The 27949-nt window shown below is 42.2% G+C and overlaps 1 protein-coding gene across 2 annotated transcripts in view; it reads right to left on the reverse strand.

The window, feature by feature from the left end:
* The window catches only part of DCX (doublecortin), a 112358-nt gene that overhangs the window by 58266 nt on the left and 26143 nt on the right, over positions 1 to 27949 (reverse strand). For both annotated transcript variants that reach the window (XM_050966216.1, XM_050966217.1), the window contains exon 4: positions 18337 to 18677. In XM_050966216.1, the coding sequence (XP_050822173.1) occupies positions 18337 to 18677 (341 nt within the window). The remainder of the gene's footprint in view (positions 1 to 18336; positions 18678 to 27949) is intronic.

The following is a 27949-nucleotide window of genomic DNA, read 5'->3' on the forward strand; positions in this document are numbered from 1 at the left end:
CTAATTTTTAAAATCTAGTTTATTTGTTTTGCGTTAGTTGCTTGAGTTAACTGTGATTAAGTGACAGCCCTAGTTAGAATACATGCTTTGCCTATGAAGTTTCTTTTGAATGGAAGTTAAACGCACAAACCACAGCAGTGAAGCACATTTCAGCACTTCTGTTATGAATTTCATTTAATAGATAACGAAGAATACAAATATGTTCTCATTTAGGGAAAGATCTGACAAATTACTTGAAAACTGCTTATACGACTTCGCAAAATCTTCTTGCAAATGGACCCATTTTCCAGCTTGCAATGAAATTTGGATTCTGAGAACTTTTCTGTTTTACCAAGATTTTATTTACCTCCCACAAATTCCACAGGCACAGGCTCTGCTCTCCTCCGCCAGCAAAGCTTCACTAGGCTGCTCGTTAATTGCTTCTGTACCTTGTCTGGACAGTGATGGGAAGGACTCCAGATTGAGCAAAACAGTCCCTAACTTAGAGTTTAAATCCATCAACTTTGCACCTGTGACTATTGCACTTGAGCCCAATTTGACACCAATATTATTTTGATACAAGTTAGCCATGTGCCAGTTTAATTACAAAGATTTTCTCTCTGCACTGCTGCCTTCCAGATGCACTAAAAATCCCTCCTGCAGTCCTCAAGAAAATGGCATGGTCCCTTTTCCACTGCTTTTCTTTTATTCTGTTACTACGGGCAAATGCACTCACTTGCTAAAAATCAGGCTTGTTTGCAGCTTACAAAAATCCATCACTTCTCTTCTTACAAATGAAAACAAATCAATGAAAAAGCATAAATTATCCCAGGCCCATGGCAATGGCAACCTGAATACTTAAATGTCTGTCTTCTTTGTTATTCCAAGGGAAAAGAGAGCAGAGGAGTCAATATACTAGCTGCCCCATGGATCAAATTTTTATCGACTTACACATTTGAACAGTGCTGCTGGGATCAATGGGCCAAATTCTACTCTTAGTTCCTCCAGTGTGTTATAGTCAACGGAGATATTTTGTATAAATACTAGTGTAAGAAAGAACAGAATCTGGATCACTGCTATTATTTGGGTAAGTAAGGCAAACACTGTTTAGCCTCCTGGCATGTTTTTTATGAACCACTAAACATGGTTTAGTGCAAAACATATTTTTACTATTATTTATACTGTGATGGCACCTATTGCCCTATCCCCATTATCGTAGACACTGCACCTACACATTAAAAGACAGTCCCCTGCCCCAAAGAGCTTTCTTTCTATATTCAGGGAATAAACACCCTCCGGCGTGGCTACATGGTATAGTCGATTAAGTACTCTGGTTTTATTCAAGCAAGTTGGCGCATACTATATCACAAAACCATCATTTCAGATCACACTACAGACAGCCCTCCTGCAATAGAAATGAGCAAGCCAATTGGAGCAACATAAAAACCTACCCAAATCTCAAGCCAAACCTCATTGGATCCTTTTAAAAAGGATCCAGTGGGTTCAGATACATTTATTTCTCTGTTGCTTTTGCACACTTTGTGCACTATGTGGTTCCCTCCAGAAGGGGGAGGGCTGAAAAACGATGGTCAGGACACTGTTGCACTTATCAGAAGCAAGCCGCATACAGCGATAGCAGGTACAGAGCTACTCTGGTAAGAGTTGCTGCCCAACTCTACAGATGCAAGAGGTTCAGATGAGTTGGTTAGATTTGGGTGTTTATCTGAAACAAGCAGTTGAACCTTTTGAGATTTACCTGGTTGACCCTCCCACCTTTCAGGGGTCTTAGAGCCCAGGCTCCAGCCTGACCCCGAATGTCTACACTGCAGTTAAACAACCCTTAGCCTGAGCCCCCTGAGTCCGAGTCAGATGGTATGGGCCAGCTGCAAGTGTCTAACTGCAGTGTAGACACACCCACAGAGACAATGTAAGATCTTTTAAGCCACTCCCCCTCCTTCTTGCTGATATAGCAGGGTGAAGGGGGAATGACTGGGAAGTATCTGTGCCACAACATACCTTGGCTTTGGTTTCACCCACTTGAGGTCATTTGCAGTAGGATGAGCTAGCACAGCCCCCATGTTGCTCTAACTCAGTACAAGACGACTGGCCCTGCAGAGAGGCTGTGCAAGGATCAGGATAGCACAAAGGCAAATGTTAAGCCACTACTGCATCCTCTCCACCTACCTGCTCTCTGTGCACATCTGAATCGATCCCGTTTCCCCTCCCCCCCACCAAGATGTGCAGCAATTTGAACAGATAACAACAGTCCATCTCAGATACATGTGAATGGTACAGACACAGAATGGAAACAAGATAACTAAGAACACAGGTTCCTTGTAAAGCAAACACATGGAGAAGCTATTTGCAGGAGTGCCTCTCCTTTCTGTTAACAAATTCAGCTCATTTGCCCCAGCCCGAGCAGCTCTACTTTTCCACTGTGCTGAAGCGAGTGCCTAAACAAAGGATTTGCTGGTAGCTTGGTTACATCATCAATGTTGCTCTGGCAGGCTTTTGAAGGCATCGCGTGATTAACATATCAACAGAGGTGATGAATGGTTCGCGCCCTCAGCTTGTCTAGAACTAAGCTACCATTCTGTTAAGGAAAGTGCTATACAAGGATACAGTTACTTAGACATTACTCTGCACAGATGTTTGGGTCCATCAGGCTAGATTTATGCCCACTTTCATATTTCTTTTCCTTTGCAGCTTTGACATGGACAAACACATGAAGGCCTCTTACTCCGAGCCCCCTCAAATGCTAGGTTGTGATATTTGGCAGTAAAAGAACAGCAGCACTGCTCTACAAGGCATTAATCAGGTGCATAAGTGGATAAAATACCAGATTTATCCTAACAAGGAGAATGGATAATTGTTGAGACAAACAGAATAATGCTGTTATCAGTATCATGCTAAAAGCCCTCAAAACAATGTTTCTAAATATATTTTTAACGGTAAGTACTTGGGCTGCGTAGACAAGTAGCAGAGCAGGGGCCGGGGAGATGGGTCTGAAGAGGGGAGGATAAGAACAGTGCTATGGCAGTGAAAAGAACATGTTTAGGGCAAGAGCATTTGGTATAAATCAGGGAAGCTGCACTGGTTTCTGCGTGGCACTACCCAGACTTATACAAGTTGAAGGTCTGGCCCTTAGGCTGAAAATTGCCTCTGCAAAAATGGCATTATGGACTTTCTTGCTCATTGTGTCTCAATGATTCTACATCAAACATGCTCCACTGACAAAAAGATGTTATTTTTCTAAATGTCAGTCCTGGAAACGTAGCCTGGGACCTGAGGGTCAAGCTGGGTTCTTTTTGGCTTCCATACCAGCACCACTAATAAAGTTTCTGCAACTTAAGTTACACCTGTGAAATTAATTTTTTTCTAATCCTGCCCTCCGTGTCACTTCAGCAACCCCACTGGCTTCAAATGAATGGCACAGGTATAACTGACTGGCCCTGTAACTGGAACTTAGGGCAGGTCTACACTACAGCCAGGACTGATGCTCTGAGATCATCACTGGTCGATTTAGAGGATCTAGTAAAGACCTGCCAAATCGGCTGCAGATCGCTCCAGTCAACCCCTGTACTCTAGTCCTGATGACAAGAGTAAGGTAAGTCGATGAGAGATTTTCTCTCGTTGACCCACCATGGTGTAGACCCTGCGGTAACTGGACCTAAGGTACCTCGATTCCAGCTACGTTATTCACATAGCTGGAGTTGCGTAGCGTAGTTCAATTTACTGCAGTAGTGTAGACATAGCCTCAGTAAGCAATTCTCTTGCTGATGCACAAGAAGCTTCTTCTCCTAACTACAGGGCTAATAGGAGCATAACAGAATTACAATTTAGGGCTTGATCCCCAGCTGATGTAAATCCAATGTATAGTAATTTTACACTAGCTAAGGATGTAGCCTAACATGAGGTGGACTCAGACTAGCCCTTCAGGTGGCACAAAAGAAATTATCTCATTATTTTCCCTTGAGAGAGAAAAAGGGAGAAGCACAGAACTATACCTGACAGATGCTTGTCATGCCACTTAATGCACTTCTTGAAGCTGCTCAGAGGCTATTGTGATAGGTATATTATAAGAACCAAAACAGGGTCCAATCAGGGCTGTGCACGATCCCAGTCACAGCATTTCTGGTGTGTGAAGACCAAAGGAATCTAGCTGAGCTGTGGGGGCTGCTGACAATATTGGTAAAGGAGGCAAGGTGGCATGAGAACAAGGCCAGGATCTCCCATGTCCCTCCACACTAGCTGACTCAGTATATGCTGCCCCAGTGATTCTAGAGGCACTGCCTCCTGCAGACACAATGCCTCTGGGAGCTGCTGAGAGTTATACATAATCCCTCACCCCCCACCCCACCCCCAACCCAACAAGGAATGTGGCTGAACATTGACTTCAGTGGAGCTAGCCCACGTTTCCCTCACAGTTCCTCCCTTCTGTTACAAATAACCCCTTGGAATATTCCCAGGGAAGGAATTTAAAACTACATTCTTTTAATTGTTCATGCTGCTTGTTAGTCTTCTGCATTTCTTTCAGAGTGAACAGTGAGACTGGACGAGCCAACAGACATGGGAAGATGCTGCAAGCATCTCTGACATTCACACACACAACACTGACGAATCCAGTGAGACAGTATGTGCAACTTGTCCTTATGTTTACCTTTCACAGACATTTGGGGCAGGTGTAAGCTGCTCCATTGCATCCGATCCTTGGATGGGCAAGGGGCCTATATGTGTTATTCATTCCTCTCTGCTGCAAGCTATCCCAGAGCGGGCCACATCTTTGTAACCTCCAGCCTAGATCATTGCAATGCACTCTACACAGAAGCTTCTGCTATCGTGCAATGAGGAAACTGGCCTCTTGAACAGGGTAGCCACTCTGACTATGGAGGTGGAAATGTTCCATGTATAGGTCCCAGACTTCTGGTGGCTTGTCAGGGCTTCGGTTTGGAGAGATTCCGAGAGCAATACAAGACTGCTCTCTCTGGCCAGGCCTCTACTAAGCCATGGGCCTCTGCACGGCAGCCATGTACATGGATATTTTAATTGTTGTAGATGTCTTTTTAATGCTGGCATGACACCCTGGAGCTGAGGCAATAGGCGTCACTTATAAATCATTAAATATATCAGCAAATACTGGTTTCACACGAGGGCCTGTAAAGACAGACAGTGCACAATAAACCAGAAGAGCATGAAGAAGTGAGGGATGGGGTGAGATGAGTATTGCTCCTCATTTCCCCTGGTGACAGGGTGTTGGGCCAGGAGTGCTTAATCAGCCCCCTGCCATGCTAGCCCCAATTAAGGGGAATGGATTGGGGCCAGCTGAATAGACCTGTACCTGCCTGACAACTAGAAACAGCTGCCAGCCTAATTAGCCAGGGGCTATAAATGCTGGGAGGAAGGAAGCGGGGGCAGGGGAAGAGAAAGGCCAGAGGCTGCCAGGACTTACAGGCTTGAGGCCTTGGGAAGAAGGCAAAGGAGCTAGAGCCAGAGGCAGCAGCAGAAGGAACTGAGGCTGCGGAGAAGTGGCCCAGGGAATAGAGACAGTGAGCTGGAAGGAAGAGGCAGCAGGAAGCTGCTGTTTGCAGGGTCCCTGGGATGTGGACCAGAGTAGTGGGCAGGCCTGAGCCCCTCCCCCACCACTAGCCGCTGAAGGAGTGGCCCGGCTGTGGACTGCCAAGCTGCTGCAGGGAGTGGCTGGTAGACTCTTGTTGTAGGAGTCCCCCTGAAGTGGGGGGGGGAACCGGATGGTGACACAGCCGTAGTGCTGTGCCACGAAGCAAATGCCGGGAGAAAGGAGCTATAACAGGTCTGCAGGAGGAGGTGTGGATGAGAAAGCCACCACCACCCAAGGACAAGGAGTCCGATGGCACCTTAAAAACTAGCAGATTTAATTGGGCATAAGCTTTTGTGGGTAAAAAACCTCACTTCTTCAAGGGCGCACCTGCTGGGACTGAGCTAATTCCTGAAACGCCCAGCAGGAGGCGCCAGTGTGGTGAGTGACCCCGTGACCCCCTCCCCACACACACACACAGCCCTAACCCTAGAACTCTGGTCTGCAAAGCATCCTTGAAGCGAGTTGTTGAAGCTCCTGGTTGCTCAGTGTTCCTGACACATTCCACTGAAAGTGTTGCATGAAGCAGGCGCTGGGGGTCGGGAACTTTCAGTTTGAGGTTTCATGTGATTTTTTTCCTCATCATTTTTAGAATCGAACATTTTCCTTTTTAAAGTGAGTAGCCGATAATTAGTAAAAGTAAATGTCAGAATGGGCAAAAAATGTTTTTCTTATTCCCAATGAGCACTTCTACTGCCTTTCCCATGACTGCTGCTGCAGTGCACTGGCACATAAAATCATAATTTTATTAGTCTCAATAAGTGACAGGATACAATTATCAAAATCATTAGACTAACCATCCAAGGGAATGCATAAATAAGGCATCGGATAATCAAGTTAGTCATTTTTTGTTTGTTTCCCTCTCTGCAAACTTCTCAGAAGTTCCTTGATGTAATAAATTAACCACATTCAGGACCACGAACAGCTCTTCTGGGACAGAACCATTTTCTGATTGGCTGGACATAAGGAACTTGTCTCTCTCCCCACAGCATGAGATTAATAAAACTAAAAGCAGCTCATGGGGACAATGTGCATTTCCACAACCAAGCAATAATCCTCTGCAAAACTCCATCTCTCACTAAATCAGTCGCCACTGATTCTTAAATTACAGTTTGCCAAAAGGGAGCTTTTCCAGTCCTCACTCTGCCAGCCACAGCAGGATGCTGGGATTATTCTGAATGAAAAGCCATAAATGTTTAACCATTCAAGGTCCATGATCAAATCTGGTTTTAAAACAGCACAAGTTTAATGCTTTGAGAGTCTAAATAGTTCCCCCACTGAGTTGGCTCGGAGTGGGATTGAAATCAAGGCTCTGTTTATGCAAACTCTTTTGTATAATAGGAGGATTTGACTCAATGCACTAGGATTTTGGATCCAAATATTCAAAGGATGGCACATGTAGAATTAACTCTGGAGAAAAAAAATAGAAGTTTAACTTTGTTAAAGAGCCTCGTTCGCACGCTGCTGAGAAGTAACACCAAGCTAAAGTGTCTAGTAGCGACAGGGCGAGCAAAGAGCAGCCAAGAAGGCTTTAAACTACAATAAGAAATGGGGGCATGGAATAAAGAGTTTCTGTGGTGAGAAATAAACTGAAACAAAAGGCTCTGGCAATGGAAATAGTGAGGCGCATGCATTTAACATTCCTTCCAAATAGCCAGCTAACCACAGTTGCTAGTAAAGCAGTGCACACACTGCGTTCAGATTTAGGGGTAAGTCAGCAGCCAAGCTAAGGGCCAACATCCTTGTTTGTGAGTACAGTTTCCTACTGCAAGAGAAAAAAGACATCTGCAAATGGATTGTGCGTGCAAATCTTAGTAATTATATGTCAAATTGCTTGATTTGCACCTATAATTGTCCCCACAAGTAGGGGCCTGGGCTGTGAAAATATGGCCCTTAAAGTTTGAAGAGCACACACTATACATGATGGCACAGCACCTTTCAACAATGCAAAGCCCTGCCACAATCCTACTGCATGTGCTTATTCACAGGGGTTTATAACTCATCATTACTAGTGATTCAGGTCTTAACTAGTTATGACCATTTATTATGGTCTTGGTCTCTTTTCTTGGGCGCAACCTTCTGCCCTTATCCCACTGGAAAAAAATGGGACATCAGAGTAAGACGCTATGTACACTTTTCAAATAGCAAAAGTCCGATTTTGTGCAGAGTGTGATGGTCACCCTACATGGCCTGATCCAAAACCCATTGAAGTCAATACAAGGCTTTCTGTTGGCTTCAGGAGGCTTTGGATGAGGCCCTGAAGTTTCTACATTTAAATACCACCCAGAGTTGGGATATTAAAGAATAACTGAGTGGAAGATGATGAGTTCAAGGGGCTAATCAACTCCATTATGTGTAACATTTCAAGGAAGAGGATTGCTATCTTCTTCTGAGTTAATAAAATAATGTAAAGTTCCCATTTTTATTTAGAATGGGACTGCAGCACCGTTTGATTGACTTTTTTGCATACATAAAGCTGTACATGCCTAGCTAACAATAGGAGTTAGCAAATTTCAAGTTTCAGGGCATAATGTAGGTTGCTACAGGGGTCAGGAGTGAATTTCTTCTCTCTCTTGTATATAGCATTGCATAATTCAATTGCATTATTGAAGAGGTGTCTACCACTGAAGTAACAGGGAACGGCCAGTGCCAGAGGCAAAAAGAGGGGTTTGATGAACTAATGGTCTCATCTGGTTTGGCAGATCCATTGACACTGTGGTGTGTAATCGCCTCACCCTAATAAAAGTGACATTTTCCAATCCTCCATACAACCAGGAGGCTAGAGCTACAGAATCACTGAGAGTTTATACACAGGGATTTTTCTCAATATGGGATACACTTGTCAAACTGTCTAAAATTGTTTATTAGGAGTTTCTTCTTCCTCTTTCCCCCTGGCTGTGCAAAGAAGTTAAGCATAAAATTCCAATTAGGGCAAGGAGATTAGGCTGTTATATTTACATAGGATTTGCCACAGACGATCAGTTCATTGGTCCATCCAGGCCAGAAACCCGTCTCAGCAAGTAACTAAAATCTGTTGTTTCAGAAGAAGAAGGTCCTTCTCTCACAAATAACTCACATAGGTCTCTGTGCAATGCTGCTCAGAGTGGTAAATTCCTTCCAGATCCCATCGGTAATCAGTATATGTCCTGAATCATAACTGTAGGATTATTCTTATCATTAAGTTTCTCTGCAAGAAGATGTAGTTACTGAAAGAAAGAAGTTAACATTAGATTTGGGAGTAACATAAGAAATCTGTGCATGTACTGAGAACAGAAAATAGCCTAGAAAAAGCAGCCCAGGGACAATGGTGACTGGGGGCGTTTGGCTGGGGCGAGGCTGGGGCCGGGGGGCCAGGCCGGAGGGACCAGGGCTGGAGCCAGGTCAGAGGGAGCCGCTTGGCCGAGGCCGGACTGGGCCACGCTGTGCCTCTCTGGAGTCCTCCTCATGCCCCCCCCTGCCCCGGCTTACCTGCCCCTGCTTGTTTCCAGGCTTCCCATGAACATCTGATTCGTGGGAAGCAGGGGAGGAGGAGGAGAAGGGAGCAGAGCGTTCAGGGGAGGAGAGGGAAGTGAGCTGGGGCCGGAGGCGGGGTGGACAGCTGCAGGGCCCTCTTAGGTGCGGGGCCTGATTCAGAGGAATCGGTTGAGTCGGCCTAAAGCCAGCCGTGATGGTGAGGAATGTGGGATAAGTGCCTAGACAGCTTAGAAAAAAATGATCTGCCAATCAGAAAGGAGAATCTAGCTCCAATACATGTCCTGTAAATAAAGCCCTGGAGTTTTGCTAACTTAACATCATAAAGGTTTTCTTGTAGGAAGAAAAAAAAGTCCATTCTTTATGAATTTTCTTTAATGATTTGGATAACGGAGTGGAGAGTATGCTGATATAATTTGCTGAAGACACCAAGCTGGGGAGCACTTTTGGAGGACAGGATTAGAATTCAAAATGACCTTGCTAAAATAGAGAATTGGTCTGAAACCAACAAGGTGAAATTCAATAAAGACAAATGCAAAGTACTAAACTTGGGAAGGAAAAACATCAAATGCACAAACACAAAATGGGGAATAACTGGCTGGGCAGTAGTACTGCAGATGCAGTTGTTAAAAAAGCTAATATTCTGGGGTGTATGAACAGGAGTGTCATATGTGAGAAATGGACGATAATTGTTCCACTTCACTTGGCCCTGGTGAGGCCTCAGCTGAAGTACTGTGTCCACTTTTGGGTGCCACACTTTGAGAGAGATGCGGAGAAATTGGAGAGAATCCTTAGGAGAGCAACAAAAATGATGGAATGTTTAGAAAACCTGACCAGAGAACAGATAAGAAACAGAAATAGGAATTAGCCCTTTTCATTTTATCCCTACAGCTCTCTACCTAGCCAAACATGCCACGGCTGCCCCACACAATCACTTCCAAGACTCAGGAAGAGAGAGGCGTTGTTTAAGAAGCCAGAAATAGTATCCGCTGGCGTTCTCATTTCTATTAAAAGTTGACTTTGATTTGGCTCCCTGTGATTAGCAGAAACAAGAGAAAGACAAATAATAATTCTGCACAGCTGTTTGGAACTGACAGACCTGACCTCCCCAGCTGAGAGCTCTTTGTGCTGTGGAGGCTGTCACCTAGCAACCAGCCTTTGCAGCTGCCAGGCTACAAAAAAAAGTGAAAGCATGACTTATGGAAAGGAAGCACATGTGAAGAGGATAAGGTGGGAACTGAATCAATCTCAGCTTTGTCTTGTGGCCTAAATACCGTACAGGATACAAGAAGAGATTACCATCAGTGGATCCCACTGAGGGTCAATCTCAAAAACACTCATGTGGTTATTCAAATCAGCTATTCCATAGGTGACTTTTGGAGGGGAAGATAGGTAAATAGATGATGTTATGAAGCTTTCCTAGACCTAATACTCTGCTTTAAAATCCACTGAGGAATAGTGCAAACAAACATGAATACTGAAGTCACACAGTCTCACATTCCAGTACTATACATACACATTATATCCACCTTACCAGTGGGTGAATTGAGGCAATGAGAAGCTAAAAACCAAATTTTCCAATGTAGGTGCATAAAATTAGACACATAAATAAGCAGGCTGATTTCAGCTTATGTAGGTGCTTAGAAATAGAATTAAGTGCCTAACTTTAGGCACCTAAGTTTGAAATTTTTTATTTAATTGCCCTACTCAAGGTCACACACTGAGTCATAGGCTGACTCTGGAATTGATCCCAGGAGTCTTAAGTCCTTGTCTGCTGCTCTGATCTCTGGAATAAACCACCTCCCTTATATCAAATATAAAACCTTTGCTATAGCAACTTTTCTTCTTTTCAGGTTTTTGAAAAATCAAGAAGATTCTGGGGTCAGATGTCTATTATTGCTTAGTTCAGATAAAAGATTCTGTATATCTCCAGTATTAACATTAGCAGATCCTTAGTACAATTTCACTTTGTTCTACTGCAACTCAGTTTTCATTGCTTCTTCTGAGTTGGATTAAACACTTGACACTGGTAACTGGAAGGAGCCCGGATCTTTAACATCAGAAACTGCTGAGATTTTTCTCAGCATCTGCTTTCCAGAAAGAAAAGAATTCTGGAGAAGAAGTGCCATGTGTAGGTGGTTATATATGATTAGCTACCAAGTCATATCCAATGTGACGCATGTAACAAACACCAGGAGGATAAAAATTCAAGGAAAAGAGGAAATGGCTTTTAAAAAACTGGTTTTCCATTTTAAATAGCAAAATGTGCCAAGCTTTAGAAGATTTCAATCACTTCCGAGTTAAAAATAATGTTTTCCTAAACCTTCACTGAGGTAGTTACACAAATTCAGGCATAATCAGTCATCCCTATGGTCTGCATGTTGATCCTGAAATATACATGTCAATTGTAAGCCCCAATCACTACAGTTGTCAAAAAAGTAGAAAATGCACAGTGCTATTCATTCTGAAAGTAATACATAGTATTAAAATTCAGTAGCAGCAGAAGAGATGTCTCCACTTTCAGCCAGCATTAAAAGATGTAGGCTCTTGTTTCTAATCCACTATGAAGGGCTTTCAAGTATGCAAGAATAATATTCTTGGTTCCTAATTTTGGCTATCAAAGTCAAGTCTTTGATACACTTAATTTACATGTAATCCTGCAGTCTGCCAGCAGTTGATAAGGTTCCTGATATGTGTAAATTCAGTGGAGAGAAGTTTCGTTATTTCAGCATCTTATTGCCTTTTGGAGAGCTCAGCTGTATGAAAGCAGGCTGCTCAGGCTGAAGATTTCAAGCAAGCCTTCAGATTTCCTAGTTTGGAATATATATTTGTCCCTGCACTATTTCATCTCCTACATTTAAGATTCCTGAAGAGTTGAAAAACCACACCCCAGATTAGTTGCTATCTCAGTTGTTAATGTGCCTCCTGGTCTCCTAGAAATACTGGATGTTGTGGAAGAAGGAAAAGGATGTACTTTTATCTCCAGGTTTCATGTATATGATACTGTAGCTGTGAAAAATGAATAAAACTCAGATAATGCAAATAGGTAGCTGAGACTCTCACCCTTGTTAAGAGAAGACACACATTAACAGTGGTGATGTATGTTCCTTTCAAGAAGAATGGATAGGTAAAATTAAGAGTAGGATTTTCCAAAACATTAGTTTTGTAGCATTAGTTTAGCAGCCCTCTACCAAAGCCAGTGGTAAATCTCCCTTAAAATAAATGGGGAGCATAGTTAGGCCAACATTGATCATTTACTCTCATTCACCAAAAATCATAATATCTTCCTAACCAGTTGCTCCTTCCTACACACCCAATCCTAATAAGGAGAACATCCCTTGCCACCATCAACTCTCCCACCAGAAATGGTCAGCCAGGCTAGGCAACTCAAATGAAACCCTGGACTTTAAAGCTAATCACGTCTGAAGATAGACAAAAGTGGAAGCTGAGCTGCAGTCCCCAGCCCACAGATTAAATGTCATATAAGCAGCACACAGCAGATGGTGAGGGTGGGGGAGAGCAATGAAGGATACCCAAATCCTGCTCTCCCCTGGTGCCCTGCAGGCAGACTGGCTGCATAATTATTTCTGTGGACCTAGTACAGTTTATTGTATTCATTGTCCTTCAGACAATGGATCACAGACCTGGAGGTTTGGAAAGGCTCTGACCTCTCATGCCAGTCCAGCTGCTCCAAACAAGCACTCAGTCACACTGCTAAAATTATGCTTCGGAAGGTTTTGATAACCGTGTGTGCACATTCACCTGTTTTTCAAAATCCAATTTGTGTTTACTTTAAATTAATTTCCCCTTTCAAATAAATCAATAGCAACAAGGTCACAATTTAGACCAACTGCTTCCAAAATGTCCATAAATAGAAGTATTTTCTAAGTTAGAAAAAATGGATGTATATTTCAAGGTGTTTTTTTTCGCAATTTTATATTTTTTAAAAAATGACTAAGATAAGTTACAATTCAGTGACAATAAGATTTGCATCTATCTCAGTAAGGAACAAATATGTTTCCAATATGAACAGATAAGGACATTGGTATCACCCCCTCTGTTTTAGAGGGTTTTAAACAGGAAAACTGACATGATCTTAGGACCTTTAGCATCAGGCATGGTATGGCCCATATGCCCAGCAGTTCAAGACAGACTTGGTTGCAGGCTCATGGAGGATAGGGTATATCTCTTTTCCTTGAGTAATTCACACTCTGATCATTATCCCTACTTCAGTTTGTGTTTGTACAGTGCCTAGCACAACTGGATCCCCATCTTGACTGGGACCTCAACACCACCAAGTTCTCAACAGGAGATCATTTAGTTAACCATCAGCGGAAGTCTTTGCTGTTCTGTTAACAGACAGTAAACAGTTAATAGTGATAGACAATTAGGCCCAGATCCACAAAGGTACTTAGGCACCGAAACCTTGTCACTCGGCTACCACCTGACGCTATAGGTACCTAAACTCACTCAGAGCCTAAGTGTTCAGGGTAAACGTTCCCTAGGAGTCTATGTTTCTGCCTCAGGACATGCACACAAAGGGTCTGGACACCTATCTTCACCTAAGACCCAGAGCAATCTACAGACTGGGGGAAGATAGGCACTCCTCCACCTACCTCACTCTCGGGCCCTGATCCAGTAGGCATGGCCAGAGGCCACCTACTAGATCAGGTCTCACTGATCCCCCATTATAATTTTTAGACCAATGGTTGGAGCACTCACCTGGGATGTAGGAGACCCAGGTTCAATTCCCCCCTCTACCTGAAAGTGAGAAAGGATTTGACGAGTAGTCTCCCACTTCTCAGGAGAGAGTTCTTAACTACTGAAATGTGAGATATTCTGCAGTGGGACTCCCTCGGTATCTCCTGTTGAGCCTAACTCTGGCTTTGTGGATTGCATTGTGGGGCCAATGATTTTCTAGGCACCTAAAAGTTAGGTATTGCAACACCTCATTCTCTTTGTGGATCTGGATCTTCTAGAGCATAGCTACAGAAAACTGGACTAGAATACAGAAGTGAACATGCCATGAAGAGGCTTAGCATGTACAGAAGGTGTTCATTTTTATGTATGAAGAGAATACAGGATTCAGAAAATATATGTTGGTTTACACACATAATCTGCACCCCATGTCTAGTCTAGTTGGAAGCAGAGGGTGGAGGCCATGGGCTATCATTGTTAGACCAACAACTGGAGAAGAGAATAACCTCTGCTCCAGCAATAGCAAAAATTTTAGGTACGTAAGAAGTTAGGCGTGGCAGTCAGAGAAAAAAGGTGTAGGCACCAATGAGACAATCAGTGTCGGTGAGAGTTGCAAAATGTGGTTCATGTTGTACTGTATTCAAATATTCTGATCATCAGGATGTTTAAAATTACAACCCCACTACAGTTCCTATTTTGTTTTCTTCTAAATTAAATTATGAACTACTCATGGCAGGAACTGTCCCTTCCAGTGTATTCAAATAGTGCCTGGCCCCTATTGGGACCCAGTCCTGATAAGGGCCTGTGGATGCTACTGTAATAAAAATAATAAGAATAATAATTTGCCAGGGCAACCAATTTGCAATATACTCTTTGGATAAGACCAAGTTCCACTCTCAGTTACAGAGGTAGTAGGAGTTGCTGCATCCAAGTAACAGAGCTGAGTTCGGCCCATTATCTTTAAGAGTGGTCTAACACACTATCTTCTTTGTCCTTTATCATTTATTACCTGGCTATGAGAGTGTAGAAGGTAAACGCCTATTGCTTTGATTCTCACTGTGTTGGCTCATGTACAATAAGTTCTTTGAAGTTCCTTTCTTTTCCAGTTATGGGGTTTCTGTCAAGAGGTGAAAATGTGCTCCCAGCAGACACACTGCATGAATAGAGCTAAATGGAGCATTAGAAATACGTGCAAGACTGAGTTAAAAATAAATAAGCTTCTTAACAAACACAAGGTGTTTATTTACGTTTCAAGAAAAACTGAAATATTCCTCCATAGAAAATGCAAGATATGAAGAGCAACACCACAACTCTATTCTATTTTTTTAACAAAAGAAAAAAAATTAGTTCCATTGATATTCTCCAGCACTGGTGCTCCTCCACCCCTCCTACTCTCTGCCTATGTTACATAGTAGCCTAGTCTCCTGTAGGTCTCATTTCCCTTGTTGGATTTAGTGTGCAGGTGCTGGCTGGTGACCTGTGATACACAGGAGGTCAGACTAGATTACCTAGTGGTCCATTCTGGGCTTAAACTCTATGCATATTATATTTATTCATAGACACAGCATCCTGCTCCAAATTTACAGTTTTATCATCCCATCTGTAGTAGCTTTGCAGTGTGTAGAAATGGAATTATTTGTATGTCACTGTACCTTCACCACTAATGCCTACATTTCTAAAGCACTCTGATGACTGCTGATGAGTGTCATAGAAATGCCTATACACAAAATAAATAATCATTTCACCTCATTAAAATGAAGCATATGGACTCAATAAAGATGATTTCCCTTTGTACTTTGCCTTTGTAAATTATATTATTTCGCGACAGTGGAAGTAATACTGCTGTGATGGCACTTAAATAGTGAGACTGTCAAGAATCTTGTCAACATTTCAGCTTTGAGCAGCTCGGGTTTTTGCATGAATCTCTTTTTTCAGAAAATAAACCACGGTTTGTCAGAATTATGCCTTCAAAGACTTCTTTCTGATAGCTTGTGGGAAGGTCAGAATTGATGGTGGACTATGAGAGAGTGGATCATACCAGCCAACAACTGCACCCACAGCAAAAAATTTTGGTTCTTTTTAGCAACATTGGGAACAAATTTAGCTGGGAAACTTCAAATACAGTTTAACAGACTAAAACACAAATACTGAAGAAATCTTTAAATGAAACTAAAACATACTGGGCCACATTTGTCCCTGGTGTAGAGCTCTATTGATAAATGATGTAACAACCAACTATTAGATATTACATTATCATTGTCAGATTGCAAATGATCTCATTTTTCTGTTTATTTCTTCAAAAATACTTCACCACATGTCCCTTCATATACAATGGAACTGGTATGTGAGAGAGAGATTCATCTTTTCTCAGGCAGCTAGTAAAATATGTGTTCCAGGGGAATGGTGGAGAGTACGTATAGAGAAATCCTTAAGTCAGTCAGTCAAACTCTCACTAAAGTCATTAAGAGCTTTCCAGGGCAACGACTGAGTAAATTTTCAGGGCCAGATTATGATACTTTTAGTCACATTGAGAAGAACTTTACTCCACCAGTAGTCCAGTTGAAGTCAATGGTGGATAAGGGTACCATTCACTGTGAGAAAAGTTATCATATTCTGACACTAAGAATTTAAGGCCACTTTTTACTGGATTCAAGAGCATGTGTATATTTTGACAGCCAAGGACATTGGCATGTGCTAGGGAAAGATAAATAACATCAGGCCTAATCCTACAAACCCTTACTCACATCAATAGTTTAATGTACAGCAGGGGCTCCAGCGCTGCAGACTATACAGCATAAATTCCTGTAGGGGGCTCCAACGAGCAGCAGGACTTGACTAACACAACAGCCAGAAGCATTTTCAAAGCTTCTGATGGGAGTGAGCACATTACTTAGCACAACTGAGGCAAGTGACAGTGTCCAACCTAAAACTCTGACCCAGAGGCCTGATTGTATTGAACTCAATGGCTCTACTCGTGTGAATAAGGAATACTCCATGAGTAAGAGTTTGCAGGTCCAACAGATTTCAAACCCCTTCATTTATCATGTGACTATGAGGAAAAGAGGCACAATATTGACGCAAAAAAAAAAAAAAAAGGTACCGTTCTGGCTTGTGGTTAATGGGTCAGATGGCACTCCTCCTCCTTCCTCCACTCCTCCCATCTCTCCCCTTCCCTCACTTCTATGCTTTCATCTAGACCACTAGCTATCCCAGTTTATTTGACAATACACTGTTGGGTCTATGGGCATGGTGATTGGAGGGCACATTACCAAAGTATAAACCGTCATGTCTCATGAGTGGCAAATGCTTGGCTGACCCAAATCTAAAGAAAAGTTTTGACTGACCAACGAAAAGTTTTCATTTTGAAGCAATAATAAATAATGAATTACACACCGAAATTGAGACAAAGCAGTTAATCTGGACTGATCTTCAGTATGATACTCTACATTCTAAACCCAAGGAACAGATATGGGCTAACATACATTATGGACAAGCATAACATTCTTTGCCTGAAAAGCTGACCTTTCTGTTCATTAAAATGTATACATTGCTCAAGTAGATTATCTACCTTCTTGCTTATGTTTCAAGAACCAATATGTAAACCAACACCTTCTGCAGAAGATGGGTAACGGACTTAGTCATTTTAAATCTCCAATATCAATCCCCACAATAAAAAGAGTGTTCAGTACAGTATCAGTGGAGGCTGTACTTCCCCACTCAGAAAAGTGAGAAAATAGAGACAGAGGAAAAAATAAAAAGATTACCCCAATTCCAAGAGCCACTGGCATCTGTGACTTTAACCAAAGAGCTTTCCTAGATGAAGTATCTATCTGTCCCAGCACCCCAAGCTCTATGGCACACATTCCTTTAGGGGATTCCATAGCAGCAGCAGCAGAAATACTTTATTCAATGGTCTGTTAGCCACACACAGCAAATGAAGGGTACTTTAAAAATGTACTCGTGTAATAAGAACATGTAGAGCTAAGTCAAAATGTTCTGCTTACAATGACCCACAAAAAAGAGCCCCTACTGTATATTAACTATTTATACTTTTACCCATGAAGGTATCACATGTCCCATACATTTTCCTACTAGTACAGAGTTGGCCAGATGAGTGTGTAACTCACCAATTAATTTACGCTGACTAGTGCTCATCTGAGAACAAAATAGGAAAACACCACATTTGTTCTAATACTTGTAGGGAGTCCTTGAGAGCAGCTGCTATGGTTACCTAACAAATAAACAAACCTACAGTACAAACTGCTTACATTATTTATATATTTTGGAAAACTTTTGGAGAATATACGCAGCTCTCTGGTGCTCAGACAGTGGGGTAGTACATCTGTTTCATTCAGACGGTTGGCTGCATTCTTTGCCTGATATTAATACCAGTGACAATTTAGTAACATAACCACTGGCATGAGAAGTCTGACTTCCAGAAGAACAGATGGTGATGACTGTCTCAGGTTAATTTTAGGCTTCAGTAATTGTTCACTTATTCAGCATTGCTATAATATATGAACGAAATAGAGGAGAGGAGAGGGAAGAGAAAAAGAAATGTGCAAATCCCTTACCTGTTTCCCATCCAGGGTATACAATTTTTTGACCACACCTGTCTCCAGTTTTATAGCTTCAGTGATATCAGTGAGAACTTGCTCAAACGAATGTGCAGTCTTCTTGTTCAGGAGCACGCGAACAGCCTTTCGGGGCTTCACCCCACTGCGGATGATGGTCACCAGCTTGGGACGCACAAAATCCTTGTTCTCTCTTGCCTGGGCACTGTTGCTGCTGGCCAGAGACTGAGGTGCTTTCAGGTTGGCCGATGTCTTCACATTGACGGACCAGTTGGGATTGACATTCTTGGTATACTCCACCTTCTTGAAAAAGTTGTCAGATGAACAGACATAGCTTTCCCCTTTTGAAAATAATAAATACAGAGGCAATTATTTAGGGAACCAACACGTTGTTATTAACACTGGTTGGAAAATGGGGAGAACATTGCACAATTCAAGTTTATGAAATTTTGGTTCCATTTTTCATTGAAATGTCATTTTCATAATAATTGTTCAACCAGTTTTGATTATTACCTACATTTCTTAGGTGCTTGTTACTATAGTATCAAGGAAAAAGCAAGTAGTATTTCCCCAAAACACATACACTGGTCAATAAACCGCCCCTTAAAATAAACAGAAACTAATGGATTACAACCCAGTGACCAAGGGCCAAATTCACCAAGGTATCTAGGCACTAAAAATGCTTATAGACACTTTTAGGAATCCCCCTAGGTGCTCAAGGGATTCGGGCACCTGTCTGCCATTGAAAACCTCGAGAAGTCACTTAGGTGTCTATCTGCACCTGTAGGCATTTAAATACCTGTGTGAATCTGGCCCCAATTGCCAAGAGATACCAACATTGATAAAAAAGGTGCGCGTTGCATCATGTCTGAAAAATGGTGACAATCTGGTTCTGAAGAATCTCTAGTGGAAGCAAATTCAAGGAACATTATGCTTATGAAACTAGCAGGCATTGCACACGGGCTTTATTGTATTTTCATTGATTCAACAGAAGAAATAAGACCTGGACATAATTGTTTTTAAATGCTTCACCTAATGCTATAGCTCACTTAAATATTACACATTTTCTGTACGACACAAATCCAAGAGCACGCTTAGCGGTCATAGATGAAATGTGAGAAGGTTACATTTGAGTTTAATCCACATAATGTTGAACAAAAAAAATAAGCATTTCAAAATTTGGTTCAAATTTTCATCTGCAATCAAATATATGGAATCCTACCTATCCAGGGTTTTACGTCATGCTCATCTCCAAGCTATCTGAGCACTGGGGGATTTGTAACATTTTATTTTGGTGGAAATCTGCAGGATTCTAGGGATTTGTGGAATTTATTACTGGGGCACAGACTGTAAAACAGTCCCTCGTGGGAGTGGCAAAAGCTCAGTTGCCTGAGTCATATCAGATGAGGCTGTAGAAAGCACTTGAGAATCCATTGCAGGAAACAATTCTGCGGTGGATAAAATAAGAGATAAGATAATGTAACAAGTCTTTCTCTGTTTAATATGAATTTCATAGAAATTCAATGAATTGTCCACAAGTCCAGAGGAACTTATGGATCTGTGGGGTTTTGTTAGGATAATCTTGCAGGATTTGGGTGAAATTTTGCTATGTTTCTATTTCAAACCTATCAGAACATTTTGACTTTAATTTAGTTTGGACTAGGTAGACTATCCTTTAAGGAACCGTTCTCCCTGTCAATGGACTGGCTGGGTTTTCTTGCATACTATCTATGAAGAGCTACAGTGATAGGATGTACACAAATATTCATTGTGATACCTTTCCTTTGTGAAAAGACACTGGGCTTGATTCTCCATTGCTTGAAACTTTGTGTCAACATTTACACCTGTACAAAGTGGTACCAAATCAAAATTCTCCGTTCACTTTCACCAGGGGTAGCGTTTTATACCTCACCTCTGCAAACTGAATGCAGCAGCCATGATTACACAAGGTGGAAGACAGCAAAGAATCAGGCCCATGGTGTCCTTACATTTGTCCTTCTCTGCCTACATTACATTCCTGACACAGGTACAGAGAAGCTTCCTTCATATAACATATGGCAAGAACACTAATAGCTTAATAATACACAGAAGCCTCTAATAGGCTTAGAACGAATGTGTGTTTAGTGTTTACATTCTTATTACTGCTCAGTGTGTGATGGCATGATAAGAAAGTGATAGAATAGATACATAATATAAATCTTACTCTGTTCCTTTTCGATGTAAAGGGCTTAAAATTCTTTTAGATACTTAGCTCCATGGGAGCAGGGACCTTGTATTCAAATTGCCTGCAAAGCACGGTGCACATTCATAATGCAGTATTTAATACAAAATAACAATAATGTTATGCAAAGGGTCAAGCTGGGAGGAAGGAGAAGACCAGAATCATATGTGAACAAGAGATGGGAAGTAATGACAAAACACCCCAGCATAAAGTGAGACACAGGGAAAGAAAGACACAAAATTTCGGATGATTATTTGATTTTTTTGAACTATGCGTTTGATCAAGCATTGTACCCCAGGGATTTACATTATGGCTGCAATTCCATTATGGTGTTCTGAAGGCATACACAAACCACATGGACCTGTGTGCAATGCATTTATGCTGTCACCAGGATCCCTCAATCACAGACATTTCATTTATAGTTGAGGCTTCATAATACCTTATATTTCTTCCATTGGACCTAGCAGAAGTATAAAGACATTACACAATGCTTTGCTATTATGAAGAATTCCCACTGGAGATATTGATCATCTTTCAGCAGCACCTAATCCTAGGTTTTTCTGATTAATAAATGATAAGCTGCAGTTCATCTATCTGTTTCAGCTCAACAGCAGCTGGTGTTCAGGTGGGTCCTGCCTTTATCCAGCTACATGGCTGGTTCTGTGGCTGAAGCACTGCAAGTGCCAACTGACTTACACAGTGAGAAACAACCCCCGTTAGAACCCTGAGTCTTCCACTAGTCAAACAACATACATATAACAGGGATGGGCAACAGGCAGCTCAGGAGCTGTATCTAGACTGCTAAATCCTTGTATCTGGCCTGCCATAATCCGGCTCAGGGCAGACAATACAGCAGCACGGCGGTCAGGAATGGGGCAGGGCATCACCAGCCTGAATATGGGCATCACGAGATACAGGGATGAGAGCCAGTGGGCTAGAGCAGGGAGCTGGACCCAGCCCCGTACATAAGTCACCACTACAGGGTAAGTGGGGGACAGGATCTCCAACCCCCTCCCCCATGTGCGAGTTACATCATCCTACAGACCTGACTCCCCCCAGGCAATCCCCCTTTGCATCACCCCCATCCCAGGTACAGTACCTGATTCTCCCCCTACATCATCTCCCCAGGGCCAGGACCCAACTCCTTCCACTTCCAGTCATACTCCCTGGGAACAGGACTTGACCCTCCCACTCCCCGCATGCATCACACTCCCTGGCCTGCCAAAGGGTTTAGTGGTTTTTTGGTTCCACTACTATCTTAACGTTGCCCATTCCTGAAATATAATATTTACATTCTAGAGCAAGGAAGGATGGTCTTGTATTTAATCACAGGCTTGAAAATCAGAAGATCTGGGTTCTATTCCTATTTCTGCCATAGGGCTCCTGTGTGATCTTCGGCAAGTCACTTAACTGATCTTATGCCTCAGTTTCCATATCTGTGAAACAGGGATAGTAATATCTACCACGCTAGGCTTAAATCATTAATGTTTACATAATGCTATTGGGGTGCTTGAATAAAAAAGGATACAGAAAAGCAAAATCTATGCTTGCACTGTGTCCTATAAATACACAAGCCCTTAAAGAGAACATTTTTTCATGAATAAGTTCCACATTTAAAAAGAATAAATCAGTGCTTACTGTTCTGTTTGCTGGAATGTAACTGTTATATTTGCTCCAGGAGAAATATTTGAAATGTCTTACTATGCTGTGTAGTTGTCTAGTATATTTATAACACTCTGGAGGAGTGAAGGTAATATTCCTTTACTAGATTTTAATGCAGGGATGCTGTGGGGCTAGATAGTCTAGTAGTTTCAGACACTGGCCTTTCAAATTATGCTGATGGTCACATGTGGAAAACACAATAAGTTTTGTATTTTCAACCTAGCCCCTAGTGAATATTTTTGTTCACAACACAAAGCGAGCCAGCAATTTTCTTTGACTGGCAGCTTGCTCTCAGAGAAACCACCATTCAGAACAGAAGCAGAAGTGTTGCAGAGAATGACTGAGGTGCAGTAGTAGGTCTGTATTTAAAAATCATCCCCTCTCTTTCTGGAGCCACAAATTTAACTGCAATGTGGAAGGGGAGATCTCTGTTTGTTATTTTAAATCTTGGATTCATTTTAAGTATGTCTGAACCTCTCATATTTTATGGCCTCTGAGTTGCCAATTATTATTATTAAGTTCCTCACATGGGGAATTCCTTTTTAAATTCTTCTTTCTCTTTTGTCATGTGCCACTTGGAGGCATTTTTGCAGCAATCTATCAAATCCACTAAAATAGAGTTCTATTACTGTGGATTCGTTATTTGGTACAGAACAACAAACAAACAACAACAAATGACTTGCGTGACAGGGCAGTAGAAGGAATGGGCAGGCATCTCAGGGAACATAAGAACGCTCCAAGCACAAAGAGGTAATACCTCGAGAATCAAAGGGTTGTCCAGGAGACCAAATGAGGTCTTCTTTCATGGGCAATGGATATTTCTCCACCCACACATTTATTAAGTAGCTAATGAGAGGTCAAAGTATAGGACACCCATTCTCAAACTGTGGGTTGGGATCCCAAAGTGGGTCACAACTCCATTTTAATGGGGTTCCCAGGGCAGGCTCAGACTGGCGATCTGGGGCCAAAGCTGAAGCCTGAGCCCCACCGCCCAGGGCCGAAGCCTGAGGGTTTCAGCCCTAGGTGGCGGGGCTCTGGTTACAGGCACTCTGCCTGGGACTGAAGCTCTTGGGATTAATTCCCCCCCTACCGACCCCATACAGGGCAGTGGAGCTTTGCCCCCCCCCCCAGACACACAGGACCACGGAGCTCAAGTGGGCTCAGGCTGCACAATCCCTCCAGGGATCATGCAGTAATTTTTGTTGTCAGAAGGGTGTCGCGATGCAATGAAGTTTGAGAATCCCCAGTATAGGACTTCCCCAGACACAAAGAAATATAACTGCAATAATCACTTTGTGGTTTGGTGGAGGGAACACAGTTTATCAAATGGTATGAGGGAGAGAAGCACAGAGCAATACTGAGAGTCAAACACAGAAAGCAGAGAGCTTCCTCCGGCCCCCTGGCCTCACTCCTGCCAAGGCTCACACACGTGTTAAAGTTTAAGTCATATTGAGTTCATTATGAATACTTATGTGCCTATGTCTTTGCAGGATGGGGTCTGTTATCATTCAGGATCTGAATGCATGTTCAGTAATGCAGTTGGAACTCATATCCATTAAGATACAATGAGCAGCCATTTTGTTGTATTCACACATTGAATTCCAAATGGCAGCCCCACAGCCCCAAAAACAATTGTCACATTGACCTCTGCAACCTCCTCATCTCAAAGGAAAATCTCATATGCACATTTTTACTTGTTTTTCTTTTTAAAGAAAAATGTGCTATTAAATAAGGCTTTAACTTTCATGGCACTAGATCACTGCAGAATGTATGTTCAATCCATAGTGCCAAAGTGACACAGGATTGCCTTCTATCTATCATGGCACTAGGCTAGTGCCAGCATGAGCTACCTGGGTCATGATGCAAAGGTGCTGCAGGAGTGGACACGCTCAACATGATGCGAAATAGCTACAGTGTTGCACTACATTTATCATGGCACACAGCCAGTCCAAGGATATATGCCTTTTGTCACGGCAGAGACAATGATTTGGTTTAAAGTTTCAAAGTCAAGCTTAAGTTATAATTACTGTATTTTCCATTAGAAGCTATGCCATCTATCGAATTTAATTAGTCCACTATGGCTTTAAATTAAGCACAGCTTCCATTGCATCTAAACTTTTTTTTTTTAAAGGAACACTAGACTTGAGGTGTGAGCTTTAAACTGTAGAGGCTATCAGTTAAGCCTTAACATAGCTTGGCAATCTCCCTTTGACAACAGCTAATGATGACGGAAGGTCACCTTTTCAAAAAATAGCTTCTCAATTTGCACCAGTTAGTTTTGTGAATCCAATACATTCTGCTGCAAAATTTTAATGCACAAGTGAAGCTGGATTGAGGCCATTTTGAAAATTTAGCTGCCAAGGATTATTCCAATAAATAGTCTCTCGTGGGCTGAGGCCAGCTCTTCTGGTTGTCGATTTGGCTCCCACAGGTCATATATTTTATAATGCATTTGACTTTCACATTTCTTGGGGATTTATGACTTCAATGGGAATTGGACTCAGCCCCTTGCTGGAGCGCCTCTGTATTATGCTGGATTGGCCATTCAGATTCTACCACCTGGGTTTCAGGCCATCTGAGGCACGAGGCAGGATTTTCTGTTGTCCTGAAGGTTTCTCCGTTCCTTAGAATTTACTTGCAAAAGGCACCCTTTTAAAAATGGAATTTCAGGGTGAATTTTTTTTCTAGATTCTCCCACAAGAGTCTTTAGTTTAGGAGTAAGAGGTGCTTATTGATGTTGCTTGTAAAATAAGGCAATTATATAAAAGATAAATGGTATGTTCCCATACTGTCTTTCATACCACAAGACCCCAAGGTGCTTTGCATCAGAGGGCACTCACCATGTCAACTTTGGGATATGACTCAGTTGTCATTTTGCGTCAGCAACAGTGAAAAACAATTCAGTTGAAATGTAGCAGTAATTTTAGTTATTAGAATGTAAGTACCCATTCTAGGGTGATTTTTTTCCAGGACACCAGCCATGTACACTAGTTCCAAAGGTTCCGGAACCTTCTTCAGTTAGTTTAATACTAAAGTTTACTGCACTAAGTAAATTGCACACACACCACACGAGCATTTCAACACACCTACTAATACACCCTCTGTTCTAGCATGCGCTAGGCTCTTTGTAAAACATAGCACAGATTCTCTGGAAGGGAGTCTCTCCTTTGATCACTTCAAAGTCCTGGTCAGGCATTAGTAAGGAATCTTCCCAGGACATTACGGACTGAAATGGTTTGGGTATATTTCCTAAAATCAGCTATATACCCCAAGAATGTCAATGTATTGAAACCAGATCAGACCGGCAGAAATCCTATTCAGCCTCTTAAAATGTTTATGCTGGTGCATGCCTGGTTTCGAATTGTTGTTCTGTGGTATGGACCACTAACATTAACCCTTTGGATGTTAGGCATTATGTGCTAGTGCATTCGACTAGAACATAGGCATTCAAAGATTATATACCTAACACGGGGCAACACTGAAAGTGTGCTAAGCCCAAAAGAGAAGGGAAGTTTTGCAGCAGGCACATACTTAATTTCTCTTAAAAGTTGTTCTCCTTAAATCCTAGCCAACCTACAATCTGCATTTACCATCTCCTCAGTTCTCATCATGTTTAACTTGTGCTAAGTTTTCAGCTGGTGCACATATTCAACTTCATCTCAAACCCTAGCCAAAGTCACCCAGGGATGTTTTATACAAATGAAACCAGCTTCTGACCAGTATCGCCATGAAGCCTAGGTCTACCTACTAGGGTAGGTGAACTATCTACCATCAAACAATGCAGCCTAACCCAAACCATGAACCAGACAAGGATAGACCACTTTCCAAGGGAAGGAAGGCTCAGCAAAAAATGAAGGCACTGGATAGGAATTCAGGAGATTAGGGTTCAGTCCCCAATTCTGCCACAGAATTCCTGGGTAACCCCGGGCATGTCTCTGAATCTCTCTCCACCCCAGTTCCCCACCTGTAAAATAAGGGATCAGAATATTCCCTTTTTCCCCACCCACTGTCTATCTAGAGTGTAAACTCTTTGAGAGGGAACTGTGTCTTCCCATGTGTTTGTACAGTGCCAAGCACAGTGGGGTGTCCAATTTGGTTGGTGCCTCAAGGCACTGCTTTAATATACAGCATCAGCACAATGGGGATTAGACCATCTTGGGAGAAGTGGCAGTATGATAAAAGGCAAAAAGCTAAAAGTGGGAAAGGAGACAGAAGGAGGTTTAGGGGCAAGGAAGAACATGGGGAGAGGCAGAAAATGAGCCCATATTGGGGAAAGATTATGGCAGACATTCCAGGTGAAGCGGAAGAGCTTGGGTTTGGTATGGTAAGAAATCTGGAGGCACAGGAAGCTCTATAAATGCATTAGGAGCAAGAGAAAGACAAAGGAAAGTGTCGGTCCTCTATTTCTTGGGGAAGGAGAGCTAATAACTAGGGCCCTACCAAATTCACAGTCCATCTTGGTCAATTTCACGGTCACCGGATTTAAAAAATAATAAATTTCATGATTTCAGCTATTTAAATCTGAAATGTTCTGGTGTTGTAATTGTAGGGGGCCTAACCCAAAAAGGAGTTGGTTATTGTAGTGGGGGGTTGTGGTACTGCTATCTTACTTCTGCACTGCTTCTGGCGGCGGTGCTGTCTTCAGAGCTGGGCAGCTGCAGATCGGCGGCTGTTGGCCGGAAGCCCAGCTCTGAAGGCAGAGCCGCTGCCAGCAGCAGTAAAGAAGTGAGGATGGCATGGTATTGTACTGCCACACTTACTTCTGTGCTGCTGTCTACAGAGCTGGGCCATCAGTCAGCAGCTGCCGCTCTCCAGCTGCCCAGCTCTGAAGGCAATGCAGAAGTAAGAGCAGCAATACTGTGACCCCTTAAAATAACCTTGCAGCCCCCCTGCAACTCCGTTTTGGATCAGGATTCCCAATTGGAGAAACCCTCATTGCTCCCTTGAAATCTGTATAGGGTAAAAGCATACAAGACCAGATTTCAGGGGGGGAGACCAGATTTCACAGTCCAAGATGCATTTTTCATGGCCGTGAATGTGGTAGGGCCCTGTTAATAACTGATTATATCAAGAAGGTTGACATGTCTAATGCCTATTTTGCTTGTCTTCACTAAAAAGGTTAATTATGACAGATGCTTAACACAATTAATATTAACAACAAAGGGGAAGAAAAACAAGCCATAATAGAGAAAGAATTGGTTAAAGAATATTTAGAAAATTTAGATGTATTAAAGTTGGCAGGACTGACTAAATTCACCCTTATGGTACTTAAGGAACTAACTGAAGCAATTTTGGAACTGTTAGTGATTATCTTCAAGAACTCAGGGAGGACAGGTGAGGTCCCAGTTTACTGGAGAAGGGCAAACATAGCACCTATCTGTAAAAAGGGGACTCAGGAAATTATAAACAAATCAGCGTAACTTCAACATCTGGAACAAATTATTCAGCGATCAATATGTAAGCACCTAAGGGATAATAGGTAAGTAATAGCCAGGACAGATTTGTCAAGAACAAATCATGTCAGACCAATTTAATTTCCTTCTTTGACAGAGTTACTGGACTAGTGCATAGGGGAGGAAGTAGTAGATGTGATGTATCTTTATTTTAGTAAGGTTTTTGACAAAGTCCTACATTAAATTCTCCTAAGCAAATTAAGGAAATGTGGTTTAGAGCAGTGACTCTCAACCTTTCCGGACTACTGCATCCCTTTCAGGAGTCTGATTTGTTCTG

The sequence above is a fragment of the Gopherus flavomarginatus genome, chromosome 8 (genome assembly GCF_025201925.1).
Source record: "Gopherus flavomarginatus isolate rGopFla2 chromosome 8, rGopFla2.mat.asm, whole genome shotgun sequence".
In the NCBI taxonomy this organism is placed as follows: Eukaryota; Metazoa; Chordata; order Testudines; family Testudinidae; genus Gopherus; species Gopherus flavomarginatus.